At 52.5% G+C, this 23,530-nt stretch overlaps 1 protein-coding gene across 4 annotated transcripts; it reads right to left on the reverse strand.

Moving 5' to 3' along the window:
- Positions 1 to 13,279: 13,279 nt before the first annotated feature.
- Positions 13,280 to 22,869, reverse strand: XIRP1 (xin actin binding repeat containing 1). 4 transcript variants are annotated; one of them, XM_024117046.3, is made up of 3 exons: positions 22,313 to 22,869; positions 16,091 to 19,448; positions 13,280 to 15,663 (listed from the first exon to the last, which is right to left on the reverse strand). In XM_024117046.3, exons 2-3 carry the CDS (start codon positions 19,442 to 19,444, stop codon positions 15,655 to 15,657), a joined length of 3,363 nt encoding a protein of 1,120 aa, XP_023972814.1. In that variant the 5' UTR covers positions 19,445 to 19,448; positions 22,313 to 22,869; the 3' UTR covers positions 13,280 to 15,654. The 4 variants fall into 4 exon arrangements, with proteins under 4 accessions (XP_023972814.1, XP_028340749.1, XP_007116877.2 ...); XM_028484948.2 differs by having other exon boundaries at positions 13,280 to 19,445; positions 22,313 to 22,790; XM_007116815.4 differs by having other exon boundaries at positions 13,280 to 19,448; positions 22,313 to 22,790.
- Positions 22,870 to 23,530: the final 661 nt, after the last annotated feature.

Consider the following 23,530-nt stretch of genomic DNA (forward strand, 5'->3'; position numbering starts at 1 on the left):
CAGATGGCCTGGCTCTCTGATCTTCAGTCCATGTTTTCTGCTCATGGGTAGCATGCCCCTATCCACGCCTATGGATTCACAGAGAGTAGGTGGGCTCTGCTGTTTCTGAGCCAACCTTGGTTGTGGGAAGGGAAGGGAGGAGTCTTTAGTGAGACTGGGAATGGGGACTAAGTCCTGTCTCCTTAGGAGGCTCAAACATCCCTCTGGGGATAACCTCACCCTACCACCTCCTCCTCTGCCCAGTCCTGGGGAGCATCCTGTTCCTCTCCAGCTTGCCTCTTCCTCCTTTCCCTCAAAGGAACTCATCTCTCCAAGCCCCCATCCCTCCATATACCCTAGCCCCTTAAACAGGCTAAAGGTGTGGCTCCCAGGCCAGCAGCTTCAACATCACATGAGAACTTGTTAGAAATGAAGATTATTGGGTCCTCCCCAGACCCACTAATCAGAAACTCTGGCAGCGTGGCCCCAGCAACATGCATTCTAACCAGCCCTCCATTGATTCTGATGCACATCAAAGATTGGGACCCACTGAGCTAAGGCTGTGGAAAGCGAAACCCAGGAGAGGGGAACATCTTCAAGCACATTTCCTGAACATTCTTGTTCATCTAAACTGGAAGACTTTTTAGTGTAGATCTGTGGATTGAAAATCTGAGTAGTTGAGTTCTGGGTCAAAGGATTTTGACTGATATTGCCAAATCGCCCTCCCCAGAGTTGCACCAATTTTACTCTCAACCAGTAGTATTTGAGCATGCCTGTTTCCCAACACCCTCCCTGGCACTGAGTGTTATCAAACTTATTGATCTCTGCCAATCTGATAGGAGAAACCAAGAAGAGATCTTACTGTGTTAATTGCATTGCTCTAATTATGAGTGAAGTTGAGGCTCTTATAAGCCGTTTGTGTTTCCCGCTAAACCACGGGTTTATATTCTTTACTTTTTTTTTTTTTTTAATACACTAACCCCTCATATGTGGTCTCTTGGTCACAATCGAGGGATGTTTTTGTTTTTGTTTTAATTTATTTTTATTTTTTATTTATTTTTTTTTTGTTTGCATTGGGTCTTCGTTGCTGCACACGGGCTTTCTCTAGTTGCGGCGAGCGGGGGCTACTCTTCGTTGCGGTGCGCGGGCTTCTCACTGCGGTGGCTTCTGTGGCGCACGGGCTTAGTTGCTCCATGGCATGTGGGATCTTCCCGGACCAGGGCTCGAACCCGTGTCCCCTGCATTGGCAGGCGGATTCTTAACCACTGCACCACCAGGGAAGCCCTCTTTACTTATCTTCTGTTGTTTTAGGTCTTTGAGGATTAGGGGGATGAGCCCTTCTGTCTGTCACACATGTGGCACTTAATCCTGGTTTGCTTTTTACTCAGGTTGATAGTATATTCTATCATACAGAAGTTTTAAATTTTTATGTAGCCAAATTTCTTAAATATTTACCTTAGGGATCCTGGTGTTTGTGTGTTGCATTCCCTATCAGAATATTACAAATAAATTCACTCATTCTTTTCTCTAAAGTTTTACGTCTTTTTTTTTTTTTTTTTTTTTTGGATGCGTTGGGTCTTCGTTGCTGCATACGGGTTTTCTCTAGTTTCAGCGAGCAGGGGCTACTCTTCATTGCAATGCGCAGGCTTCTCATAGCGGTGCCTTCTCTTGCTGCGGAGCACGAGCTCTAGGCCCACGGGCTTCAGTAGTTGTGGTGCATGGGCTTAGTTGCTCTGTGGCATGTGGGCTCTTCCTGGACCAGGGCCCGAAGCTGTGTCCTCTGCATTGGCAGGGGGACTCCCTATCACTGCATCACCAGGGAAGCCCTTTACGATCTTATTTTTAAATATATAAATCCTTTATCCATTTGGAATTTATTTTGACTTAAGGTATGGTATAGGGTTTCCATTTTATTTTTTCCCCCAAATGATTTATTTTCCTACCACCTTTTTCTTTTAATTAAAATGTCACCTTAAACAGAAATTGAATTCTCATGTGTTCTGGAGTCTGTTTCTAGTTCTCTACTCTGGTCCACTGGGTTGTCTATTTCATCTCTGGGTACCAAATTGCTTTACAAATTACAATTTCATAATGTGTTTTATCATCTGATAGGTGTAGCCCCATCGTGTTACTTTTCTTTTTCAGGGCTTTCCCGGCCCCTTATTTAATTCCCCATTTGAGTTTCATATCATTTTTTGACAAGCTTCCCACCTAAAAATCCTGTGAGTATTTTAGTTAGAATCACATTGAATTGATACATTAATTGAGCATTGATGTTTTTATAATATTGCATCTTTCTATTCAAAAGGTCAGTATAGAATGTTCCCTGTATAATTTTAATATTCATAAAGGCCCTTATATGTCTTTTAAGTATTGTTCTGAATATTTTATCTTTTTGATTGCTATTATAAGTGCAATTGCTATTATATTTTCTGGTAAATTGTATTTTTTTATGTAGAGGAAGGCTACTGAGTTTTGTATATTAAGCTTTGTAAACTGCCATCATTTTGAGTTCTCTTATTGTCTGTAATGGTTGTGCATTTTTCAGTCATATCATCTATGCATAATTTAGCTATTCTGTTATGGTTTTGTTTGTTTTAAGCAGGAATTGATGTGGGATATTTTTCAAATGTCTTTTTGGCATGTATTGAGATGTTATATAGTTCTTCTCTGATCTATTAATATGGTCAGTTTTATTACAAATTCCCTAATGTTGGACCACCTGCATTACTAGAATGAACTTACTTGGATATGATGAATGATTCTTTGAAGGTATTGTTGATTTATATTTGCTAGTATTTTATTTGAGATTTTTGCACCTCACCGTTCTATCATATTTAATTACTAATTACTATTTGGATTCCCCACATTCCTCCTTATCTTTTGTTTCTTACTAGGTCATGAGCCGACGAGGTCAGTTAAAATGTACTCATGTCTCATCCAATTTCTATTTGCATTTTCTGTATGTATACTGTTATCCTCAACTCTCATATCTTATTCTTGGTTTTGAAGCTATGCTATCTGGTGCCTAGAGATTTCAAAAAAACTAGATTCTTAATGTGGATACTGCTGTCTTTCCTGTTTAACTTCCTTTTCTCTCATTTAGCATTTTTATTTTGAATTTGACCTTGACTGATAGTAACATTGCAGCCTCAGCTCAGTATTTTCTTGTATACCTTGGTTTATATTTTATTTTTAACTTTTCTGAGTGATTCTGGTAAAGATGCATCTCTTCTATACAACATACAATAGAACATTGTTTTATGATCTCATAATCTTTTTTTCTGTTATAATATGGGTTTATTCTATTTACATTTCTTGCTATAACGTATTATGCTTACTTCTGTCATCTTATCTTCTGCTGTGTTTTCTATTTTAATGCTTCCTCTCTTTTCTATGTTTTACATGTGTATTTTTTGTTTTCTTTGATATGTATGTGTGTGTGCTCACAATGTGTTTGTATTTTTGTCTGATGATTTGAAGTTTTTATAGTCTGTTTTTAATTTTTCTAGTGGTTGCCTTTATATTGATTTATTTCTCTGCCAAGAGAAGAAAACCTTCAAATGTAGGGAAATAGTCATATTCTCAAAGGCTGAGCCTTGGCACCACAGTTCTGTCTTCAAATTCTTGATATCCTCAGAATCAAACAAACAAAAACCAAAAAAACAAAACAGGGGCTTCCCTGGTGGCGCAGTGGTTGCGCGTCCGCCTGCCGATGCGGGGGAATCGGGTTCGCGCCCCGGTCTGGGAGGATCCCACATGCCGCGGAGCAGCTGGGTCCGTGAGCCATGGCCGCTGAGCCTGCGCGTCCGGCGCCTGTGCTCCGCAATGGGAGAGACCACAACAGAGAGAGGCCCGCATACCACACAAAAAAAAAAAAAAAAAAAAAAAAAATTCTTGATATCCTCAATATGAAAAATAGTGATAGTCTCGCCCTGAAGCCAAAGGTTCAGGGTAACCAAGATACTGAACGTGCCACTGAGATGCTTCTTGAGTGAGCGAGCCACCTGTGGCAAAGAGCTATCGGTACCACAAAGGGACGCTGTATCTCATCTCTTATTTCAAAACCTCATGTGAATATCTTTCCCTCAACAGCCAGCATACTTTGTTCAACAGTGTCTTTTACTTGCTGTCCATTTCTCCACACAGTATTCTGAAAAGGCATAGTCGAAGAGGCATGAATAGAGGGCATTGACTCTTCTTGCTATTTGTTTCTACACATATCGAGATCAGGAGCCAGATTGTTGCCTGACAGCTGGTCTTTGTGAATACAGTGGTGTGTGGATGGTGTTCAGATGCAAGTTGTGTGTGTGTGTGTGTGTGTGTGTGTGTGTGTGTGTGTGTGTTTTCTTTTAAATCTGACAGTCAGTGTACCATCAGATAATGGCACACTCAAAACAGGATCACTTTAGGAGAGCTTATTTACAATGGTACTACTTACAAACATGTAGGTGTAGGAGCACCCCAAGGGATGGTGCAATAACCTGGAAGAGCAGCAGCAGAGCTGTTACCACCAATAGACCTGAAGGGAAAATGTGGGGGGAAGGGAGAGGTCACTAGAAGGGAGAGAGAACTGAGGGGGCTGGCTGCCTTGGGAGGACCAGTGGCCCCCCCACTGGAGGATACGTCCAACCCATGGAGACTCACAGGCAGGAAACCAAAGGACTAAATACCTGATCTCATTTGCTTCCCTCTCCTGTCCCTGCTGGGTCTCCCCATGGCTGAACCCAACTGGAAGCCAGAAGCTCATTCATCTAATCTTGCAAAGGAATTCAGTGATACATAGAACAAAAAGTCAGCAGGTACATTTCCTTCCTGTGTTTTTGGAAAATATGTGGCAAGCTGACACATCAGTGGTACACCCATTAGGAATGCTTTCAATTACCAATAATAGAGAATTCACTACAGTTTTCTTCTGTACTGTAATGGGAAGGCTGGAAGGTGGCAGCCACTGACATTCAATAATGTCAGTGCTGGTGTCTCTAGAATTCTCTCAGCCTTTACCTTGTGCTGGTTGCTTCATAGGTGCAAGATGGCTGCCCAGGTCCAGGCATCATGACCATAGTTAAGTCAGGAAGAACGAGGAAGGGGGGGTACCAGCACGTATACCCATTCTCTGAAAAAAAACAAAACCAAACCAAAAATTTTCATAGAAGTACCCTCAGCAGACTTTTCATCGTATTTAATTGGCCAGAACTGGCTCTCATGTAGCAGCAAGGGAGACTGGGAAAGTGGGAAATGGGCTGGTCATGATTGATTTAGACCACTTGTAATTAACTTCCTGAGATTGGAGACCTTGGTGTATGGATCAAATCAGGAATCTTTTATCAGGAAAGAAGGGACAGAATAAATTTTTGGATAAACAATGAACAAGGTTTGCCACAAGTGGTTTGTATTCGACAACAAAGCCGACTGTCTGCTAGTACTCACTTAGGACAGCCATTGCTCTTTCACACTATGTGCCATTTATTTTATGTGACATCCAAAAGTATTGTTTGGGGACTTCCCTGGTGGCACAGTGGTTAAGAATCCACCTGCCAATGCAGGGGACACGGGTTCAATCCCTGGTCCAGGAAAATCCCACATGCTGCGGAGCAGCTAAGCCCATGTGCCACAACTACTGAGCCTGCGCCCTAGAGCCCACAAGCCACAACTACTGAGCCCACGTGCCACAACCACTGAAGCCCGCGCGCCTATAGCCCGTGCTCCGCAACAAGAGAAGCCACCGCAATGAGAAGCCCATGCACCGCAACGAAGAGTAGCCCCCAGTGGCCACAACTAGAAAAAGCACGTGCGCAGCAATGAAGACCCAACACAGCCAAAAATAAAAAAAATTATAAAAAAGAAAAGGAATCACTATTTAAAAAAAAAGAATGAAAATATTTAAAAAGTCAAGTATATAAAAAGACTCATTTAATTTAAAAAAAAAGAGTGTTGTTTGATCAGGTAATCTTGCCAGGAGCTTGCTCTGCTTTTCCTCAGTAGCCTATGACTCAATTTACATGTCATAGTTTGAGGTGTGTAGGTTTCCACTGTAAGTTGGACACCTTTAATGATGCCTCTCTGGTTTTGATCTTTTCTCTGTCTTTAGTGATAAAATGTATCTTGTCACTGGACTACACTGGACATTATTATTTTACCCATATTATGGAAAAACTTGATTGGTTTTCTAACTAGCTTACGGGATCTGATGTGAAGAGGATGCAAAAGTCTCAGTGGGCTTCCTTCCACTGTTTGACAAAGTTTCATAAGAGATGATGCCTCCAGGGCTAGAGAAAATGATTACCAGCTAACAAAATCCCAGTTTCAGATATTCATTCCCATTATCTGTCTTTCTGAGTCACACTTTTTTTTCTCCTTGTATAAAATTATCTCATTCTACACACTCATTTACTCTGGTATATATGATCATATTTTATATTGCAGTATTTTTTTTTGCTATTTTCAATATTATTTTTATGCTTTAATGAACCTCTTTTGAACTACTGATCCATCTTTATGATTTGGGGCCATACTAACATATAATAGTAACAATAAAATGGAAATATAACACATGTAAACAATCACATGTAAATGGTGTGAAAAATCTCTTAGCAAGCTGAACTAGACTCCATGGCATTCTCTTTAGTATGAACTGAGCTGAACTGGCCAACTCACTTCTTGTGGTACAGGTGTGCCTACAAGACCATGATGATGATTACAAAGGTAATGGGATTTCTGTGGAAATGATCACTGATCTCACATTTATGAAATGTACGTGAACAAAATTGCTTGTCTGTGTAGCAGACCCTGCCATGCCCCACTCATATCCCCTTACACTCACAATTCTCACATGTGCCGATGATGGTTTCTATGGGGCCAACAGGGATGTCATCCAATGGAAGTGGAGCATGATGTCCAAGGCCAGCTCCTGCAAGAGGAAATTCATTTCTATACCATCTATCGAGCTCTGCAGTGAACAGGGCCCTAGGTTCACTGGGGAGTGATGAGGGGCTGAGATCTTAACGAATCAAATGAATCCTTGCCCTCCCACGTGGAGCTGATAGGTAAGAAGTGAGATAATTCACTTACTAAAAGCTAGAGTATACTAAAGGCAACAATAATAACAGCTGTGATGCTTTAAAAACATGGCTGCAAATTCTTTCACACTTATCAAAAGAGGGAATCTAATTCCTCTCCCCTTGAATATGGGCCAGCCTTAGTGACCTATCATGAACAAAATGTGCAAGAAGTGATACTGTATGATTTCCAAGGTTAGTTAGTAGGTGGTAGAGCTACTGTACGCGCAACTGTTAGGTCAAAGGGTACGTTCATTTAAAATTCTGATCCTAATGCCAGGTTGTTCTCCACTTCTCTCCCACCCCTCCGCCTCCCAACAGTGGATAAACACTCCTTTTGGATCAGTATACTGGTTTCAACTGGCATTTCTATACTATGGGAGAAGTGAAGCATCTTTTTCCTTGGAACCTCTCTTGGGGTCAGAAGACCCAGCTGGAGACAAGCGTGGTACTCAGGGGAGCCAGGGGGCCCCCGCCAACAATAGCCATGGCTCCACTTGCTCCCCCCTGCTCCCCTGTTTTCGGCGCTTTCCTTCCTCCCCCACAAGCTTCAGATTCCTGGAACCAGGCTCGGTGACGTCACGCCGGTGACTTCACATCCGGGACCTTCTGGGAATTCTCAGCGGCACTTTTTCGTAAGAAAACTACCGGGGGAGGCGGGAGGGGAGGAGGAAGGGGGTGCGTCAGGGGAGGGGGCCGGACCTCCACGCTCAGAGGCAGCTTCCTCCTTCCGGTCGGGGGTGGGTGGAGCTGGCAGCGGCGTGCGGCCGAGCGGCCGCCTGCTAGACCCAAGGCCCCGCCCCCCACGCCCCCACGCCCCCACGCCCCCACGCCCCCACGCCCCCACGCCCCCACGCCCCCACGCCCCTACGCCCCCACGCCCCCCACGCCCCCCACGCCCACCGCGGCTGGGTGCGCGCGCCAACCCGGGACTAGCGTTCTGGCGCCCGTCGCTACAGGTTTGGGACCAGGGGCCAATTGCTGGGGGCCCCCAGGCTGAGCCTCTGCCAGAATTTTCTTCCGAAGTTAGATAGTCGTCTAACTTGGCATCTCTGCCACAGGTGGGGAGCGGGTACCTTCATGAGGGAGAAAAAGTGTGTGTGTGTCGCTGACTCGCTGGTACCAACAGTAGGGGGGGGAGGGGGGACACGTACAAAACCGGAAGTTTACAACGGCGTTTTCCAAGCTACAAAACTGCATAAAGTTGAGAGGTCAGAGAATGACACCCTCCATGGCTTCTGCTTCCTTGAAGAGGTTGCCTCAGAGCTGTGTCTTCAACACCAAGCTTACAGAAATGAACCGGAGGGGAAAATGAGGGGGGCTGCATTATGACTTTCGTAAGCCCTAGGCACTTGGGCTTTCATGGGCTCCTTCCTCCATAAAAAAAATATTTAAGAATATATTTAACAACTGTGGTGGTTACTAATGTTATATACTAAACCATTTTCTTCTACCCAAAAGTTCTTTTTTTCCTGTTGATTTTAAAAGAAGAATATTTTCATGGGCCCATCAAGTATTGTGGGCCTGAGGCTCCATCCATGCCTGCTGTGCCCAGTGGGTAAGCTGACCCTGGACAAAGCCAGGGTGGTGTGACAAAGCTTGGATAGAACATTAAAGGACCTGGAAGGTCTGATTCTCTTGGGGGAATGGAGCGAGAGAGGCTATAAACACAGGTGGCAGCTGCACAAGAAGGGCCTTGAATGACGAGAGGAGTGTGGATTTTATGGTGGAGGTGGTGAGGAGCCATTGCAGGGCTGGACTGGAGGATTGACAGTTTGGGGGTGGCACTGGAGGTGGGAAGGACATTGAGATCGCTGTTGCTGTAATGACATCCAAACTCTTCCTGAGCCACAGTGGAGATGAAAGGGAGGGGGAAGGGTAAGTCACAGATTGATGTGAGGATATGGGGCCTGGAGAAGCCTGGGTTGACTTCTCTGGCTCATCCCTCCTGGACAGGAGAAAACAAGAGGAGAAACTGTACCGGCTTCAGGACTTTGGGAAGATCAAATGGAGGGTCCTTCACCAGTCACAAAGCAGGGAGAGTTTGCATACCTTAGTAGGTGTGTGGGCGGCTTCAGGGCCACCTCTTGCCCAGATGGCCCAGAAGATAAAACCACAGTCCTCACCTGGGCATTTCCAGAGTTCAGAATGAGAAGAAACACTGGGTTTTCAACACCCCTTACAGTAGAACACTGTTCCAGAATCTCATTTGGCTACATGTTGCTCAATCCCCAATAACTGCCCTTTCTCCCCCACCCTGCAGTCCCTGCCAGAAAACAAAAAACAAACAAAAAACTATATGTGATTCCCACCTTCCAACACAAACACTGGACTTCCTCCAGAGCAGACCAGGCCAAAATCAAGGGCTTGGACAGGAACTAAACTTAGAGGGAGAAGAACTGGGCTCAGATGACTCCTTGAAAGACAAACCTTCGTTTATTCACGCTAAAACATGGATTGAGCACCTACTATGTGCTTTTGTACCATTTTAGGCACTGGAGATGCAACAATAAACAAATGAGAAGTGGTTGGCATGGAGATGATACTCCAGTGGAGGGAGATTTGCCTGTGGAGATGGCTCTTTCCAAAGTTGGCCACATATTCTTCTAGAACGTTGCCTCTTCCTCATCAAAAGGTAGTGTCTAATACCCCTTCCATTCAATATACACAGACTTGTGACTTACCTGTAACCAACATAATGCAGCAGAAGTGATTGTCTGTGACTTCTGGGGCTAGATCATAAAAAGCAATGCAGCTTCTGCCTTGTTAGTTGGGACACACACCTTTGGAAACGAGATGCAATGCAGGAAGTCCAACTACCCTGAGACTGCCATAATGTGAGGAGGCCCAGGCAACACGGGGAGGCCACACATATGTGTTCTGGCTGACATTCCAGCTGAGGTCCCAGCCAGTAGCCAGCATCAACTGCCAGACATTTGAGTGAGTGAGTGAGTTTTCAGATGTTTGCAGACCCTAGCTGTCATATTACCCCCACCCTTTGAGACTTTCCAGCTGAGGCCTCACACATCATGGCACAGAGGGAAGCCATGCCCACTGTGTTCTGTCCAAATTCCTGACCCACAGAATTCATGAGCATCATAAAATGGTTTTTCAAACCACTAAATTTGGGGTGGTTTGCCATGCAGGAATAGTATCCAGAACACTGACAATAACAAGCAAATATGTGAGCAAGATAATTTTCTACTGTGATAGGTTCTCAGGAAAACAAACAAAAATAGCACAGCATGATAACTTGGAGGAAGGCCGCTATAGATGGGGAGTGGGTGGGTGTTGGGATAGGTGGGGGAGGCAGAGAAGGCATGGATCAGGAAAGGTCTTTCTGGAGAGACATTTGAACTGGAATGTGAGTGAGAAAGAGCCCAGCCACTAAAGATCTTGCAAAAGAGACTTCCTAGCATAGGATGCAGCAGGTGCAAAGGCCCTGAGGCAGGAATCAGCTTGGTGTGTTCTGTGAAGATCAGGAAGGCCAGTGTAACTAGGGGGATGTGGGTGAGGAGGAGAGTGGGGCAATGAAGCTGGAGAGGAAGGTTGAGAGGCAAGGCATTCTGGTCTTACAGGCCCCTGAGAAGAGTTAGATTTCAGGCTGAGTGAGCTGAAAGCCTGTGGAGGGTATTATAAAGGAGTGACTTGGTCTGGTAAACTCTTGATAAGAGCTTTGGGTGCCAGGTGGATGACAGACTGTAAAGACAGGGCAAAGGGAAGACCACTTGGGAGCCTATGGCAGTGGTCCAGGAAAGGGGGGATGGATGGTGGCCTGAGACAGGGTGATGGCGGTGAAGATGGGGACTGTTGGATAAGCTCGGAACAGAGGCAGTGACAGAGTAATGAGAAGGGAGGAGGCGCCCGGCCGGCAGGACGGTCCTGGATGGGGCGGCGGCAGGGGTGAGGACCGGAACTGGCATCCTTCTGGAATCCGTGAGGGAGGCTCCGAGCAGGGGCCGGCCAGGACGGCGTGTACTGGCGTCCGGCGTCTGCCGCGCGGAGCCTGCCCCTGGCTACGCGCCTGCCGAGTGTTTCCCAGCAACGGCTACCGCCGCCGGAAAAGTTCCGAACCCAGCGGCCGAGGTGATGTCATTGTCACCTTGGCGACGGCGGGTGGGAACACGCCCCCTCCAGGCTAGGGGCGGGGTCTGGGCGCCGCATGCTTCGCCCCCAGTCGGCCCGCGTGGAAATGCCGCCGACTCCCCCGGCAGGAGGAGAGGCGGTGCCTGGGGTTCGGCAGCAGGTGTGACGGCAGGTGTGATAGCTTGTGAGGGCACTGGGCGAGACCTTACCGAGCGGCCGCTTCTCTCCTTGCGTGCTGCCTCCGGTGCGCTCACTACCCATCCACCAACCTCTCCCCACTCTTCCCCCTAGGCCGCCACCTCCAGCTATTAGGACTGGCTCCTCTGTCGTTCAGAGATGCCTTTCCCAACCACGCAAGCTAAAGTAACTGCCAATTCTCCTCTCGTGGGCTGACCTTGTTTTTATTTCCTTCACAGTATCGCTCCCTTCTAAAATTACCTTCTCTGCTTATATTGTCTTCCCTGTCTAAGTTCCATGAGGTCAGGGATAAATTCTGCCATGTTCATCTCTATTCTCAGCACCCTGGATGGAACCTGGCATGAAGTAGGTGCTCAATAAATGTTAGTTGAATGAATCAGTGAATTCACTCAATCATTTCATTCACCCAGGGGTTCATTTATTTGACATTTTTGCAGTGTCTTCTAGGCACTTGTGTTAAGCAGTAAGGATACTGAGATGAACGAGACAGGGACTCCACCTGGAGGTGAGAACAAGAGATAGATTAAAACTAATAATTACAGTAGAAGTGAACAGCCTTGAGTTCCAGACGCTGGGCATAGTTCCAAGCACTTTACATATATTAATTCACTTAATCTGCACAACAGTAGGCACTTATAGTCGTGCCCACTTTACAAATGAGAACACTGAGAACAGTCATGCCATAAGTTGCTGGGCCCTGTAATCAAGTGAGATCCCACAGAGGACTGGGGAGGGGGACCCATGGTGAGGGCGTGATAGTGAGATATGTAGCCGGCCCAGGTAGGCAGGTTTGCTATCTTAATTGCTTATACACACCAGTCTTCCAGGGGACAGGCTGCTTCCAGCTCAGAGCTCTGCTGCCCCAGGGGAACCCCTGTCAGTGGAGCAGGCAATGATGGGGCTGGGAGGGGTGTGGAGGGCTGATCCCTGGGCTCGTGGTTTGATGGGAGCCTACCTGTTCAACAAAAGCAAAGTATGGACAAGTTTCCACCTAACCTTATGGGGGGCAGGATGTGTGTGTGGGTCGGGGGAGGCAGGGGTGGACAATCATAGTTGTCTACCTATACAGAAGGGTGTTTAGGCAATCCAGGAACTACACTCACTCCCACCTCTGGGTTTTTGCATGTGCTCATCCCCCTGCCTAGCTGGCACTCCCCCCTCATTGTCCCATAACTGGCTTTTTGTTATTCAGATCTCAGTTGAAAAGTTTTTTTCCCTTGGAGGGCTATGCCTTGGCCACACTCTCTAAGGCAATCACCTATCACTGTCACATCATCATGTTTTAAGATTCCTACCCCAGAGTGGGAGAATGGCTTAGTCAGGCGCATCACCCTTATTCCTGAACTGATTTTTCCAGTTTATTCATAGTCTGTCTGCCTCCTCATTCTAGAAAGTCAGTTCCCTGAGTGTATGACCCCATTAGACCTCACCTCTATGTCGCAGCTGCCTAGAACAGGCCTGGCATGCAGCAGGCGCTCAGTGCTTTTTGAAAGTGTGGAAAAGGGCCCTTCACCAGATCATTCTGACTTTCCAGGCCAGGATCTGTGCCCTCCCCTTCCCAGGAACCTCTGCTCTGCACATTGCACCTGGCCTGACCAGGAGGAAGGTGGCCCAGCCGTCTTGGCCACCGGAGTTCTCCTGGCTGTGGCCCTCCCTCCTTCCCAGGCCTGACTGGGCCATTCTTCCACTCTGGGGCAGGATTCTGTTGATTCCACTCCAGGGTGGTGTCCAAGGTAGGGGGCAGCAGTGTATGTATGTGTTGGGGCATGGAGAGCAAGGAGAATGGGGGATGGGCAGGCCTTTCTGGCTCCCAACCAAGATGGTAGAAGAAGGGGTGGCTTTTCAGAGCTTTCCAGCACTGCTGTTGCCAGGAATACAGGGCACCTGGAGGTGTGGCTGTTTTTCCCCTACAGTGAGAACCCAGACTCTGGGACAGATGCACAGTTAGACACGGAGAGGAGGGAATAAAACTTGGGTTTATTCAGACTGTATCCTTCCCATTTGGGGTACAGAGTCAGGAGCATTGGGGGTGGAGAGAACCTTTGGCTTCTAGGGACATTGGTGATCGCCGACCTTTTCCGTATGACCTTTGTGCTGCCAGGATGACTTGCTGAATGAGGGAGATGGTAATGAAGGGGCCCTTCTGGGGCCCTAGTCAATCTGAAACAGAGACCAATGCAGCTGGCCCTGTCCTCTCCAGGAATTAAAGAGCAGAAGACTGAGAACATTTGACTTGTATTTAAAAAAATGAAGGCTGAAGGTCACTCACGGGGTTCTGTCTCAGGCAGTGGCATGCATACTCACTCATGTTGGCACGCCTGTGAGAGGAGCATGTGTACCTGTACAGATTACATCCTCCGCGAGCAGCTGTGAGCCCCCATCCAGCTCCTGGGCTTGGGCTACTCAGAGGGGCTTCTTCCCAACTTTTCTTTCCCCCCTTTTGCAAGAACTGATGAAAGGGAAACTGCCCACAAGTCTCAGAAGATGCCCTTTCTTTTTGGTCCTTGCCTCATCTGTGCAGGAGGTAGGCACCCACCTCCGTCCCAGGGTCCTGGGGATGGGTGGGAGGCTGTGGTGGGAGGCGGAGGGGCTCACTGGGCAGCTGACTGGGAGTGGCTGCAGGGCACACACACCTTCCCAGCTTCTGCCAGGCCTGTGCCGAGCCCGGTTGGACTGTGCAGGAACTGCCTCATCAAGGGGGAGGCGTGGAGCCCGAGGTGTGGGCCTGGGCCCCTGGGCAGCTCTGTGGGCTCGGTGACGGTGGTGGGGGAGGTGAGCACTGAGGTCCTGCACTGGTCCACCCTCTCATATTGCTCGGTCACTGTTCTTGTGGCTCCATAGTGCTGGGAGCCACCGGGCCCAGTCTGCAGCTCCAGAACACTTTTCTGCCGCCTGGTGGGCAGGGGGCTGGCTGAGGCAGGGGCATTCTGGGGCTGTTCGGAGCACTGGGTGGCTTCTTTCTTCCCGGGCTTGTCCCAGACATCCTTCTGGTGGGGCTGAGCCTGGCCCACATCCTGGGGGAGGTGTGTGCTTTTCACTGAGACCTCAGAGCTGCACCTGGGGCTGGGAGCCTCCAGAAGCTTCCTAGTGGCCGACTCGATGGAGATAAAGGTTGGGGAGGAGGGTGAATCTCTGCTGGGAGGTAACGCTCGAGGGAGGCTTGACTCTTCTCTCAAGGTCTCCAGCCTCCAAGTAGAAGGGGTGGCTGGGGCTGCTTGACTTCTGGCCTCAGTGTGATTTCTGACCTTGGCCTGACCCTGGACCTCAGTGTGGCATGTAACCTCAGTTTGGCTCTTGACTGCAGTTTGACTCCTGACCTCCTGGCCTGGGCAGTTGGGCCTGACTCTACTGCTGTCTGTGACACTGACCTTGTGGGCACTGTGGTCCTTTACAGGTCCCTGGGAATGGCCTCTGGTGTTAGTCCCAGGCTGGAGGCTAGACATGGAGCTGAGGGCCTTGTGCACGGCCTCCTCGATGTCCAGCAGCCTGGCCAGGGTCTGTTCCTTCAGCCGGGCCACCTCCGTGCTGACCCTTGTCAGCTCCCCAAAGGCCTGCTCCACTGAGGCCTCGGGCTTGTTGGGGGCAGCGGGAGCTGGAGGGGCCCCTCTCAGCTGGGGCACAGCCTCAAAGAGCCTCCTCAGTGCCTGCACATCCACAGTGCTTTTGGCCTCCTTCTCCAGTGCTTGCACCTGGCTCAGGAGGCCCTGGAGCTCTTGCTGGCTTCCCTGCAGAATCTTGGGGCTCTCAGGGACCCCTTGCTGGGGACCGTCCATGCACTTCTCTCCTGAGAGGCTGGGGCCCTGCTGCGGTGAGGTGGGGTCACTGCTGAGAGCTGAGAGCTTGAGGGGCTCAGGGCTCTGGTCGTTGCTGCCCGCAGCCTGACTTTTGGTGGGCCTGGGGGCCATGGTGCTGGAGTCATGCTGGGGGCTGTGCTGGCTCTGTCCAGTGGAGCATCCAGCCGGCGATACTCGGCCCTGGCCTGCAGTGGTGGGGACCTTGGTTTGCCGAGGGTCATGGTCAGCTGTACCAGTCTCACCTTGTCTGTATTTTCCTTGCCCCACCTCCTTAGAGGAGCTGGGAGAGAGGGCTGAGGGCTTGGGCAGCCAGTGAGGCGGGGGGATCTGGCTGAGGTGTGCAGGTTTTGGGGGCAGCTGGGGCTTCTTCCTTGGGTGCATGGTGGGCTCCAGTTTTGGGGTTTTTGTCTGTGAATCCCTAGGGCTTCTCTGGCCAGCAGGGCTGCTGTGGGACTGGAGAAGGGGGTCCTGTGTGGGCTCAGAGGCCTGCTGGATGGAATTCTCATCATGGCCGGCTTGGGCTGGGAAGTCAGGTCCCGTCACAGCAGCTGGGAGAGGAGGAGGAGGCGGAACAGAGGCATTATGGGAGTGCAGGCTGGCACCTGCAGCCTGAGGCCCAGAGGCCAGAGTGTGGGGGGCTAAAGGGGCAGCCTTCAGGGTGGTCTCTGCAGCTTGGAGGACCCCTGGGCCGAGTCCTGCCATCACCTTCTCTGGAGGTCCCCAGGCCTTCTGTGTGTGGCTCCCAGGCTCCTCTTGCCCAGGCCCGAGACTCTGACCTGGGCCTTCCAGGAGTGGGCTGGGAGCCTGGGACGGGAGCGCAGTCTCCCTGCCCCTTGGCAAGGCTCCTCTCTCAGAAGGCCAGACACCCCCCGGTAGGTCATAGGTCCTGATGGGGTGAGCAGTGTAAATGCCATCCTGAATAGTCACCCACCCCCTAGGCAGCCCTCCAGGCAGTGCTTTCTGTTCCCCACTGACCTTTCTGGGGGCTGCTGGCATCCTGGGGTCACATCCAGCCAGAGGCCTGGTGTTGCTCTGGGCAGTCCCAGTGGCTGTGGCCGGTACTTGCAGAAGACTATCCTGGGAGGGCATAGAGGCGGCTCCAGGGGTGGGGCCCTGCTTGTGCTTGCTCAGAACTTGCTGGTGCAGGCTTTGGGCTTCAGCTGTTGCCATTCGCAGACTCTGCATGGCAGCCTGGAGGTTTGGGGACCTGGGCCCCCGGGGCATAGTCGTGGCTCCATCTGACTTTCCCAGAGCTTCCATCCCTTTCTGCCCAGTGTACCTGCTTTCCTGCTTTTCTTCCCCAGCCAGAGGGACTGCCTTTCCAATGGCCTGTTGGGGGCAGGGGGTGGCCCCCGGCGCTCTCAGGTGCCCCATCCCCATGCTGGGGTCCAGTGGGGGAACATGGATGATGCTCTCAGTCAGGGGCAGCCTCTGGGCCCCCTCGCTGGCTGGCACTGGACTTGAGTCAGCCGGTGGCTCCCACCGCAGACTGTGCAGGCCACTCAGGTCTCCTTTGTCTATGCAGCTGGCCAGCAGCTGCACACTGCTCCTCTTGGGGACCCTGCTGGTTAGCCGGGGCTGCAGAGAGTAGGCGGTCAATGCCACTAGGCCCTGCTCTGTCTCCTGCATCACTAGCCCAGTCCTCGCCACCGAGGTCCCGAGGCCACAAGCCAGCAGCTGCTGGAACTCAGGGTCCATGTCTTCGACCTTCCAGCTGCTGCCTGGTGCTGGCAGCTTCAGTGGCTTGAGGCGAAGCTGTCCCACTGGGTCCTCCTGCACCAGCAGCCCCTGCTGGTCCACGTCTGGCCGGCGCAGCACTTGGCGGAAGATCCTGGGAAGCTCACCAGACACCAGCTCCTCCTTCCGAACGTGGGGGCCGCCCTGCCCTGGGCCTGGGAGCACGTACTTGGCAAGGCAGAGCTCCCCTGGCCCTCGGGACTCCATGACGATGCCTCCGTGGTGCAGGATGCCAGGCGTGGCATGCAGAGTCCGAAGGGTCCCCTCAGCTGCAGTCTGTTGCCTCTCCCACACCCTATTGCCTGAGGGGCCCATGGGCTGCTCTTCCTGGAGGTTGACCCCTTGGATGCTCTCAGCTGCCAGGGAGCCCATGGGGCAATTCTCAAAGAGCCAGGTGAACTTGTGCACAGAGACTGCTGGGATGGGCTCAGGGATTACCCTGGATCCCTGGTTTTCCCTCTTGCCTGCCTCCAGGGCCTGGAAAACCTCCTTCTGACGAGACACCTGCCCTGAGGGGATGTCCACTCTGCTGCAGTATCGCGCAGGCCCCCTTCTGCAGGGATGGCCTGAGGCCTGCAGAGGCTCAGTCTCAAAGACGTGTCTGTCTGTCTGTCTTTCCCCAGCCTGGACCTGGCTGACCTCAAGGTGCTGCTCCCTGGAGCTTTCTGGTCTGTCTGGGGGTTGGGACGTGAACATCCAGGTGCAGGACCGTGCCTTGGCCTTGGGTGTGGGATCTGTGACCTCTGACCCCTGCTTCTCGCCCAACTCACTCATTGGGCATGTCTCGAACAACCAGCGGATGGTGTGCACATCGCCCTTGGGGGATGCTTCAAGCTGAGGTCCTCCCTGAGGCTTTCCTTCTTCTTCCCGTCGTTCCTGCTGCTCCCGTTGGTGGATTACCTCCAGGGGCTGGGTCTCAAAGAGCCACCGGGCAGTGCCCACGTCTCCAGCCACCACTTCCTGCCGGGTGATGCCCCGCACCACGTCGACGGTACTGGGGTTTTGGCCTAGTTGGTCTAGGGGCTGTGTCTCAAACATCCACCTGTAACCCTGTACATCACCTCCGACTACATGCTCTCTGCTGACAGAGGTCAGGGCATGGAGGTGGCCTTTGCCATCCTGCATGGCGTACACCGGGGACCCTATGTCCTGGGACTGCCCGGCAGAATCAGTTCCTTCTGCTCTGCTTATGCTCCCATGGGCCGAAGCTTCACCCTGCCTGATGCTGTCCAGGGGTAGGGTCTCAAAAAGGTTCTTGAAGGTCTTCACGTCTCCCTTCACCCCATCCCTCTGGGGGGGACTCTGAGAGAGGGACAGTGCTGAGGAGCCATCACTGGATAGACGCTCGTACATGAACCTATCACCCTCCTGGGGTCCCACCCGCTGGAGTTGACCCACTTGGACCTTGTCTCTGAGTGTATCCAGGGGCTGCATCTCAAATAGCCACAGGGTGGAGCGGACATCACCGGGGACCACTTCCTCTTTGGGTGGCGCCTCTGCTTCAGCCTCCTCTTCCCCCTTTAGAGTGTCTAGTGCTCGGGTCTCAAACAAATGCCGCTGCTGCTGAACGTCTGGACCAGGAGGGATAAGATCTGGGGATGGCTGGAAGTCCTTCTCGTCCACCAAGATCTCCCGGATGGCATCCAGGGGCTGTGTCTCAAAGATCCAGCGAGTTGCGCTGACATCAGGCCTGGCCGCCTCCTCCAGAGAGATCCCCCGGATCACCCGCACCTGGCTGGGGTCCCGGTTGATGGCGTCCAGAGGCTGCGTTTCAAAAAGCCAACGGGCAGACCTCACCGCGTTGCTTTGGATCTCCTCCCGGCAGGCAGCCTTGACCTCATGGATAGCTCCCTCTGCGTCCTGGATGGCACATAGCGGCTCTGTTTGGAACAGCTTCACCGTCTTCTTCACATCGCCCTTCAGCTCCTGGATCTCTGAGCGCAGCTCCAAGGGGCTCTGCTCCTGGATGGAGGGGCGGGAGCCCAGGCGGTCCAGTGGCCGCGTCTCAAAGAGCATCCTGGTACCCTGGACATCTCCACTGGCTGCAGGCTCCCTCACTGTAGCTGCCGGTGCCTCAGCATGGCCTGTCAGCTCATCCAGTGGCTTCGTCTCAAACAGCCAGCGGGCTGCACGGACGTCCCCTCCAGATGGCCGAGGTCCGGCTGGCTCCTGGTCTGTGCTGTTGGCAAAGGAGCCTTCCTCAAACTTGCGGGAGGTGGCCTGGACATTGCCGCCTGGCACGGACTCTTTGGCAGGTGGCCTCTCATGGTCCCCAATGGCGTCCAGCCGCCAGTTCTCAAAGATCCAGCGCATGCACTGGACATCACCCTCAGTGGGCTCTTCGGAACCCAGAATCTCAGCCAAGTCTTCAGCCACAGCCTCAGCCAGATTCTTGCGGAGCTCGGGGTGGATGTGCTTGTAGAGGCGGCGGAGCTCGCTGGCTTGCCGCTGCTGGTGGAACTTGGAGAAGGACTCCTTGGGTGGTGGCAGCGGCAGATCCTCCAGAGCAGGTGGTGGAGGGAGGGGCAGTTCCTCTGTAGCTGCCACTGGGATGCTTGGGGTGGGGGCCACCTGCGTCTGAGCGTCGGCCATCCTTCTGAGGAGAGGGGGCAGAGGTGAGGATGGGGTGGGGGGCTTTAGGTGGGATGGGGCTGGTTGCTGGGAGAAATGGCAGGGAGCAAGTCCCAGGGGCAAAGTAGCCCTGCTGTGGCATGTGCTTAGAGACCCCCTCCCTTTCCAGACCTCACCTGGGTCTCACCCTGCCACCTGCGTGGTTGATATATGACAAGTCTTGAGTTTAAGGCACATGGAGCCATCCATCAAGGTGCTTCCCCAGAATCACCTGGGTTGCTAGTGAGCAAACAGGGCACTGCGGGCTTTGAAGCTCTGTCCTTCAGCCAAGGGATGCCCAAACCTCCAGTGGGAAAACTGGACGTGCCCATCCTTGCCTGCCTTTGCTAACATCAGTTTTTCCCTGGCAGACTCCCAGGTGAGTGGCCTGGGGGAATTCTGATTTAAGGGGTCCCAGTCAGGGAGAGGCAGGTCCCTAAACTGGTAACTATTTTCCATGGAGAGAAATAGTCATCAGTTATGTTTCGTTTCGTAACACCAGAGGGTGCGCTTTCATAGGGGAGGGGGAGGGGGCGGGGGTGTGTGTGGCCTGCCCAGCCTTTAGCTCTTGGGTCTCCACTCACCCTTCCCAGGCCAGGGAAGCAAAGCGGGGGCCAGCAGCCCGAGCTACAGCGGAAGCAGCGAGGCTGAGTGAGGGTTCACCAGGTATCTTATGGTTAGGCAGAGCCTGATTCTGAATCCTAGTTAGGGGTTTTCTGTGCCAGGACTCAGAAGATCTGAGCTAGGGCGACCTCAAGGATCTTCTGGCCCAACCACTCTTACTTAAAGAAGAGGCCCAGAGTCAGATCTTGGCGAATGAGGGGCAGGCAGTGCTGGCTCGGAGTTCCTAGACCCTATAGGTAGGGAGTGTGAAGCTTTCTTAGTGGCCGTGGTGTCCCTCTGTTCCCCGGAAGGCACCCCAGGAGAGTGTGAGGGTGACACCCACAGGGAGGGGAGGCAGTGCGACCAAGGGCCTTCCTGCAGAGATAGCCCCGCCCCTCACTCGTGGACCCTCATCCCCAGTTGTGTGCAACCCAAATCCCCTGTGCTCCTCTTCTTTCTCCCTCTTCTTGCCCATCAGCTTCCACCAAGGCCCCTCCCACCCCTGCCCCCCGTGGCCTCCCACCGCTCAAGCCCTTCTCTGGTCTCTGTCCTCGGTGTCTTATCTGTCTTGTGACAGGTGTACTAACAGTCCCCAGAGGCCAGTAGGGAAGGTATGAGAAACACATTCCCCCTCTCGCTGCCCATGACCCACTGCTCTGCTCCACACTCGGTGCTAAATATAGCCGAGGTCCTGGCCTCAGCACAGCAGCCCTGTGCTGGGGAGAGGTCAGGCTCAGCCAGTGGGACCCTGGGAGCCTGGGCCCACCTCATCTCCTTCTATACCCTGGGCTCCCTGATCCTGCCTCCTGATCCAGTGTCAGGCCCCTGGCCTACAGCATGACCAGTGCTAGAACCCTCTCCTGGCCGAAGCGACCTGGGGCTGGGGGAAGGACTTTCTTCTCACGGCTGCCTCAGAAGGGGGGAAACTGAGCCTTGCGTGCCCCACCCCATCCCGACATGTCCACCAAAGGCATCCAAGCCCCAAGGAGTGTGACGTCTAAAGCCGGCAGCCCGAGTCTCATTACCTGCTCCGGGTGCTTCCTTTAGTCTCTGAGTTCTCATGAGGACCCTCTGCCACAGGCAGACCTCAACTGTCCCCACCTCCTCCCTGTCCTGTCACCCGGGTGGCCTGAGCAGATGGCATGTACAGGCCACCAGCTCCACCCCATCCCCACCCCCAGGAATCTCCAGAATCCCTACTATGGTCACAAGTTGTCAGCATCACAGAGTCCAGAGATGGCAGACCTGAGGACCCACAGAGGTCACTGAGCCCAACCCCCTCACTGTTCAGACAGGGAAACAGGCCGCAAGAGGGGAAGAAGGTGACCCAGGAGGCTCTGCCAGGTGGTAGCAAGGCCTTCCCACTGCGTTTCTTGAGGGCAGGGACAGGGGCAGGGTGAGGGCAGAGTTCAGAACTGGGACCAGACTTAGGGCAGGGCCTGAGCCTCAATGGGTGTCCCTGAGCTCGGCCTCCCAGGGCTGGGCCGGCCTCTCAGGGAGACCCCTACTTTTGCTTCCAGGTCTGCTCTTTCTTGGCCCAGCACCTCCACACATCTCTACATCTGGACAGACTCAGATCTGGTCGCCCCACCTTGCGCCCCTCCCCCGCCCCCAGATCTTCCCCAAGGGCTTTCCAACTGGGCAAGTCGATGGCCTGCATCCCACCCCAGGCCCTAGGCCATGATATGTGGGGAGCTGGGCTCAGGCCAGCCCGGGGGAGACATTCCCGGTCCAGATATGCCACGACTTTCACCCGCAGCAGCTGGGCACCGGGCTTGTCCTGGCAGTGCAGAGTCGGGCCCACTTACCCCCCTCCAGCCTCCATGTCCTCCCCTGCCTCCTCTGTCCTTTCTTCCCCACTGGGCCTAGCTGGGGCTTCCCTGGGAAGAAGCCCTGAAGCCTGAGGAACTCCATACCTGTATTTTAAAAATTGCAACCCCAGGCCATTTCCTCCTGCAAGCCTTTCTGGATTGTGCCAGGCTGGCTGGAACCTGCCCCGCTGCAGGCCTCAGGCCTGTGTCAGCCACTCTGGGAACTCCCGCAGGGCTCACGATAACTCTCTCTTAACTTCTTCTTGGAATCTTTCTATCAGACCCCTCCACTCACCTGCCTCCAGATGCACGCCCCTCACCCTCCTTCCCCCACCCAGCGCTTCCCCTCATACATGCTTCCCTGAGAGGGTCCGGGGTGGGTCCCAGCCTGGAGAGCCAGCCCCGCTGTGGAGAGACAAAGGGGCGGGTTACTCACCCGAGGGTCCTACTTGGCTGATGGGGGTTTGGGGTCTGTGGCAGTTGCGGCCTAAGGGGGTGTTCCTCTCGTTGTTTGGGGCTGGTCTTGCTCTTCCGGCTCCGTCAGATGTCTTCTCGCTGCCCTGGCTCCAGGTCTCTGTCCCCTGCCAGCCCCAGCAGCTGCCTTTATCTGGCTGGCTAGGGGGTGGGCCAAGGTGGGGGCGGGTGGGGGGAGGCTCAGTTCAGAGTATGAAGTGGTTCCGTTATTTTTAGGGTTTGTGGAAGTTAACTGGTCTGTCTCAGGAATCAGTTACATGTCCTTTCTGTTGGGGAGGGGAAGAGGAGTGGGGAGGGGAGAGCTTCATTCATCCCGGTCTGATCTGAGGATTGGGGTCAGTGACTCAGCCATGGTGTGGGGTGCGGGTATCCCAGACTGTTTTGAGGGCATGAATAAGGAGGGGCATCTGACACCTGAGTGGCCCAGCTCCCACCTCCCTACTCCAGAGCAGCCTCTGACTATTCCTGACATGTGCTGTGCGTCTACCTTGCCAGGAGACTGGAGGCCCCCTGAGGGCAGGCCTGGGACCCTCCTCCTCAGTTCCTGGCCTGAAAACCCCTGAGAGTAAGGCCCAGCCCTCCTTCTCCCCGACTCCCTCTGCACTAAAGATTTCCCCTCTCTCCTCCATCCCTCCACAGCACAGGTATATTCGGCCCTGAGCGCATGCAGCTGGATCTGGGGGAAAGACATCTGTGTTTCCAGGCCTCAGTTCTTCACTGGGTCCCTGATTTATCAGGGAATTCCACAGCATGGTTCTGTGGTGTTCACAGCAGATTATTTGGGTCCTTGTTTACTTTCAGGCTCTTGCCTCTGACTCAAGGCCCAGGCTTTCTGGGAATGGAGGGGAGGGAAGGGGAGCGGCAGCACACGGGGAGCTGACTCTGGGGTTATTTCTGACCGTGGAGTCATCAGCTTTCCAGTCACAGAAGGATTGGGGGTGTGTGTATGTCACGCCTGCCCCCTCCTTTTCTGCCCAGAGTCCAAGGGGCTTAGTATGCTCAAGAGATCCTGGCATTTTGGCCGGGAAGGGTGGTGTGGTAAGGGGCGTCAGGGGACCATGCAGAGCACACGCAAAGGAGGCATTTTGCCCAGCCTCCGTGTTGTAGGCCTTGCAGGTGCGTTCTGTTACCTGGCAGAACAGGATCTTCCTTCTGACATCTGGCATGCCCTCTGGTGCCA

This window comes from Physeter macrocephalus, unplaced genomic scaffold (genome assembly GCF_002837175.3).
Source record: "Physeter macrocephalus isolate SW-GA unplaced genomic scaffold, ASM283717v5 random_268, whole genome shotgun sequence".
Taxonomy (NCBI): domain Eukaryota; kingdom Metazoa; phylum Chordata; class Mammalia; order Artiodactyla; family Physeteridae; genus Physeter; species Physeter macrocephalus.

Excerpts from the sequence above, each read along its gene's own strand:
- XIRP1 (XM_028484948.2), bottom strand. The coding sequence starts at position 19,444 with ATGGCCGACGCTCAGACGCAGGTGGCCCCCACCCCAAGCATCCCAGTG.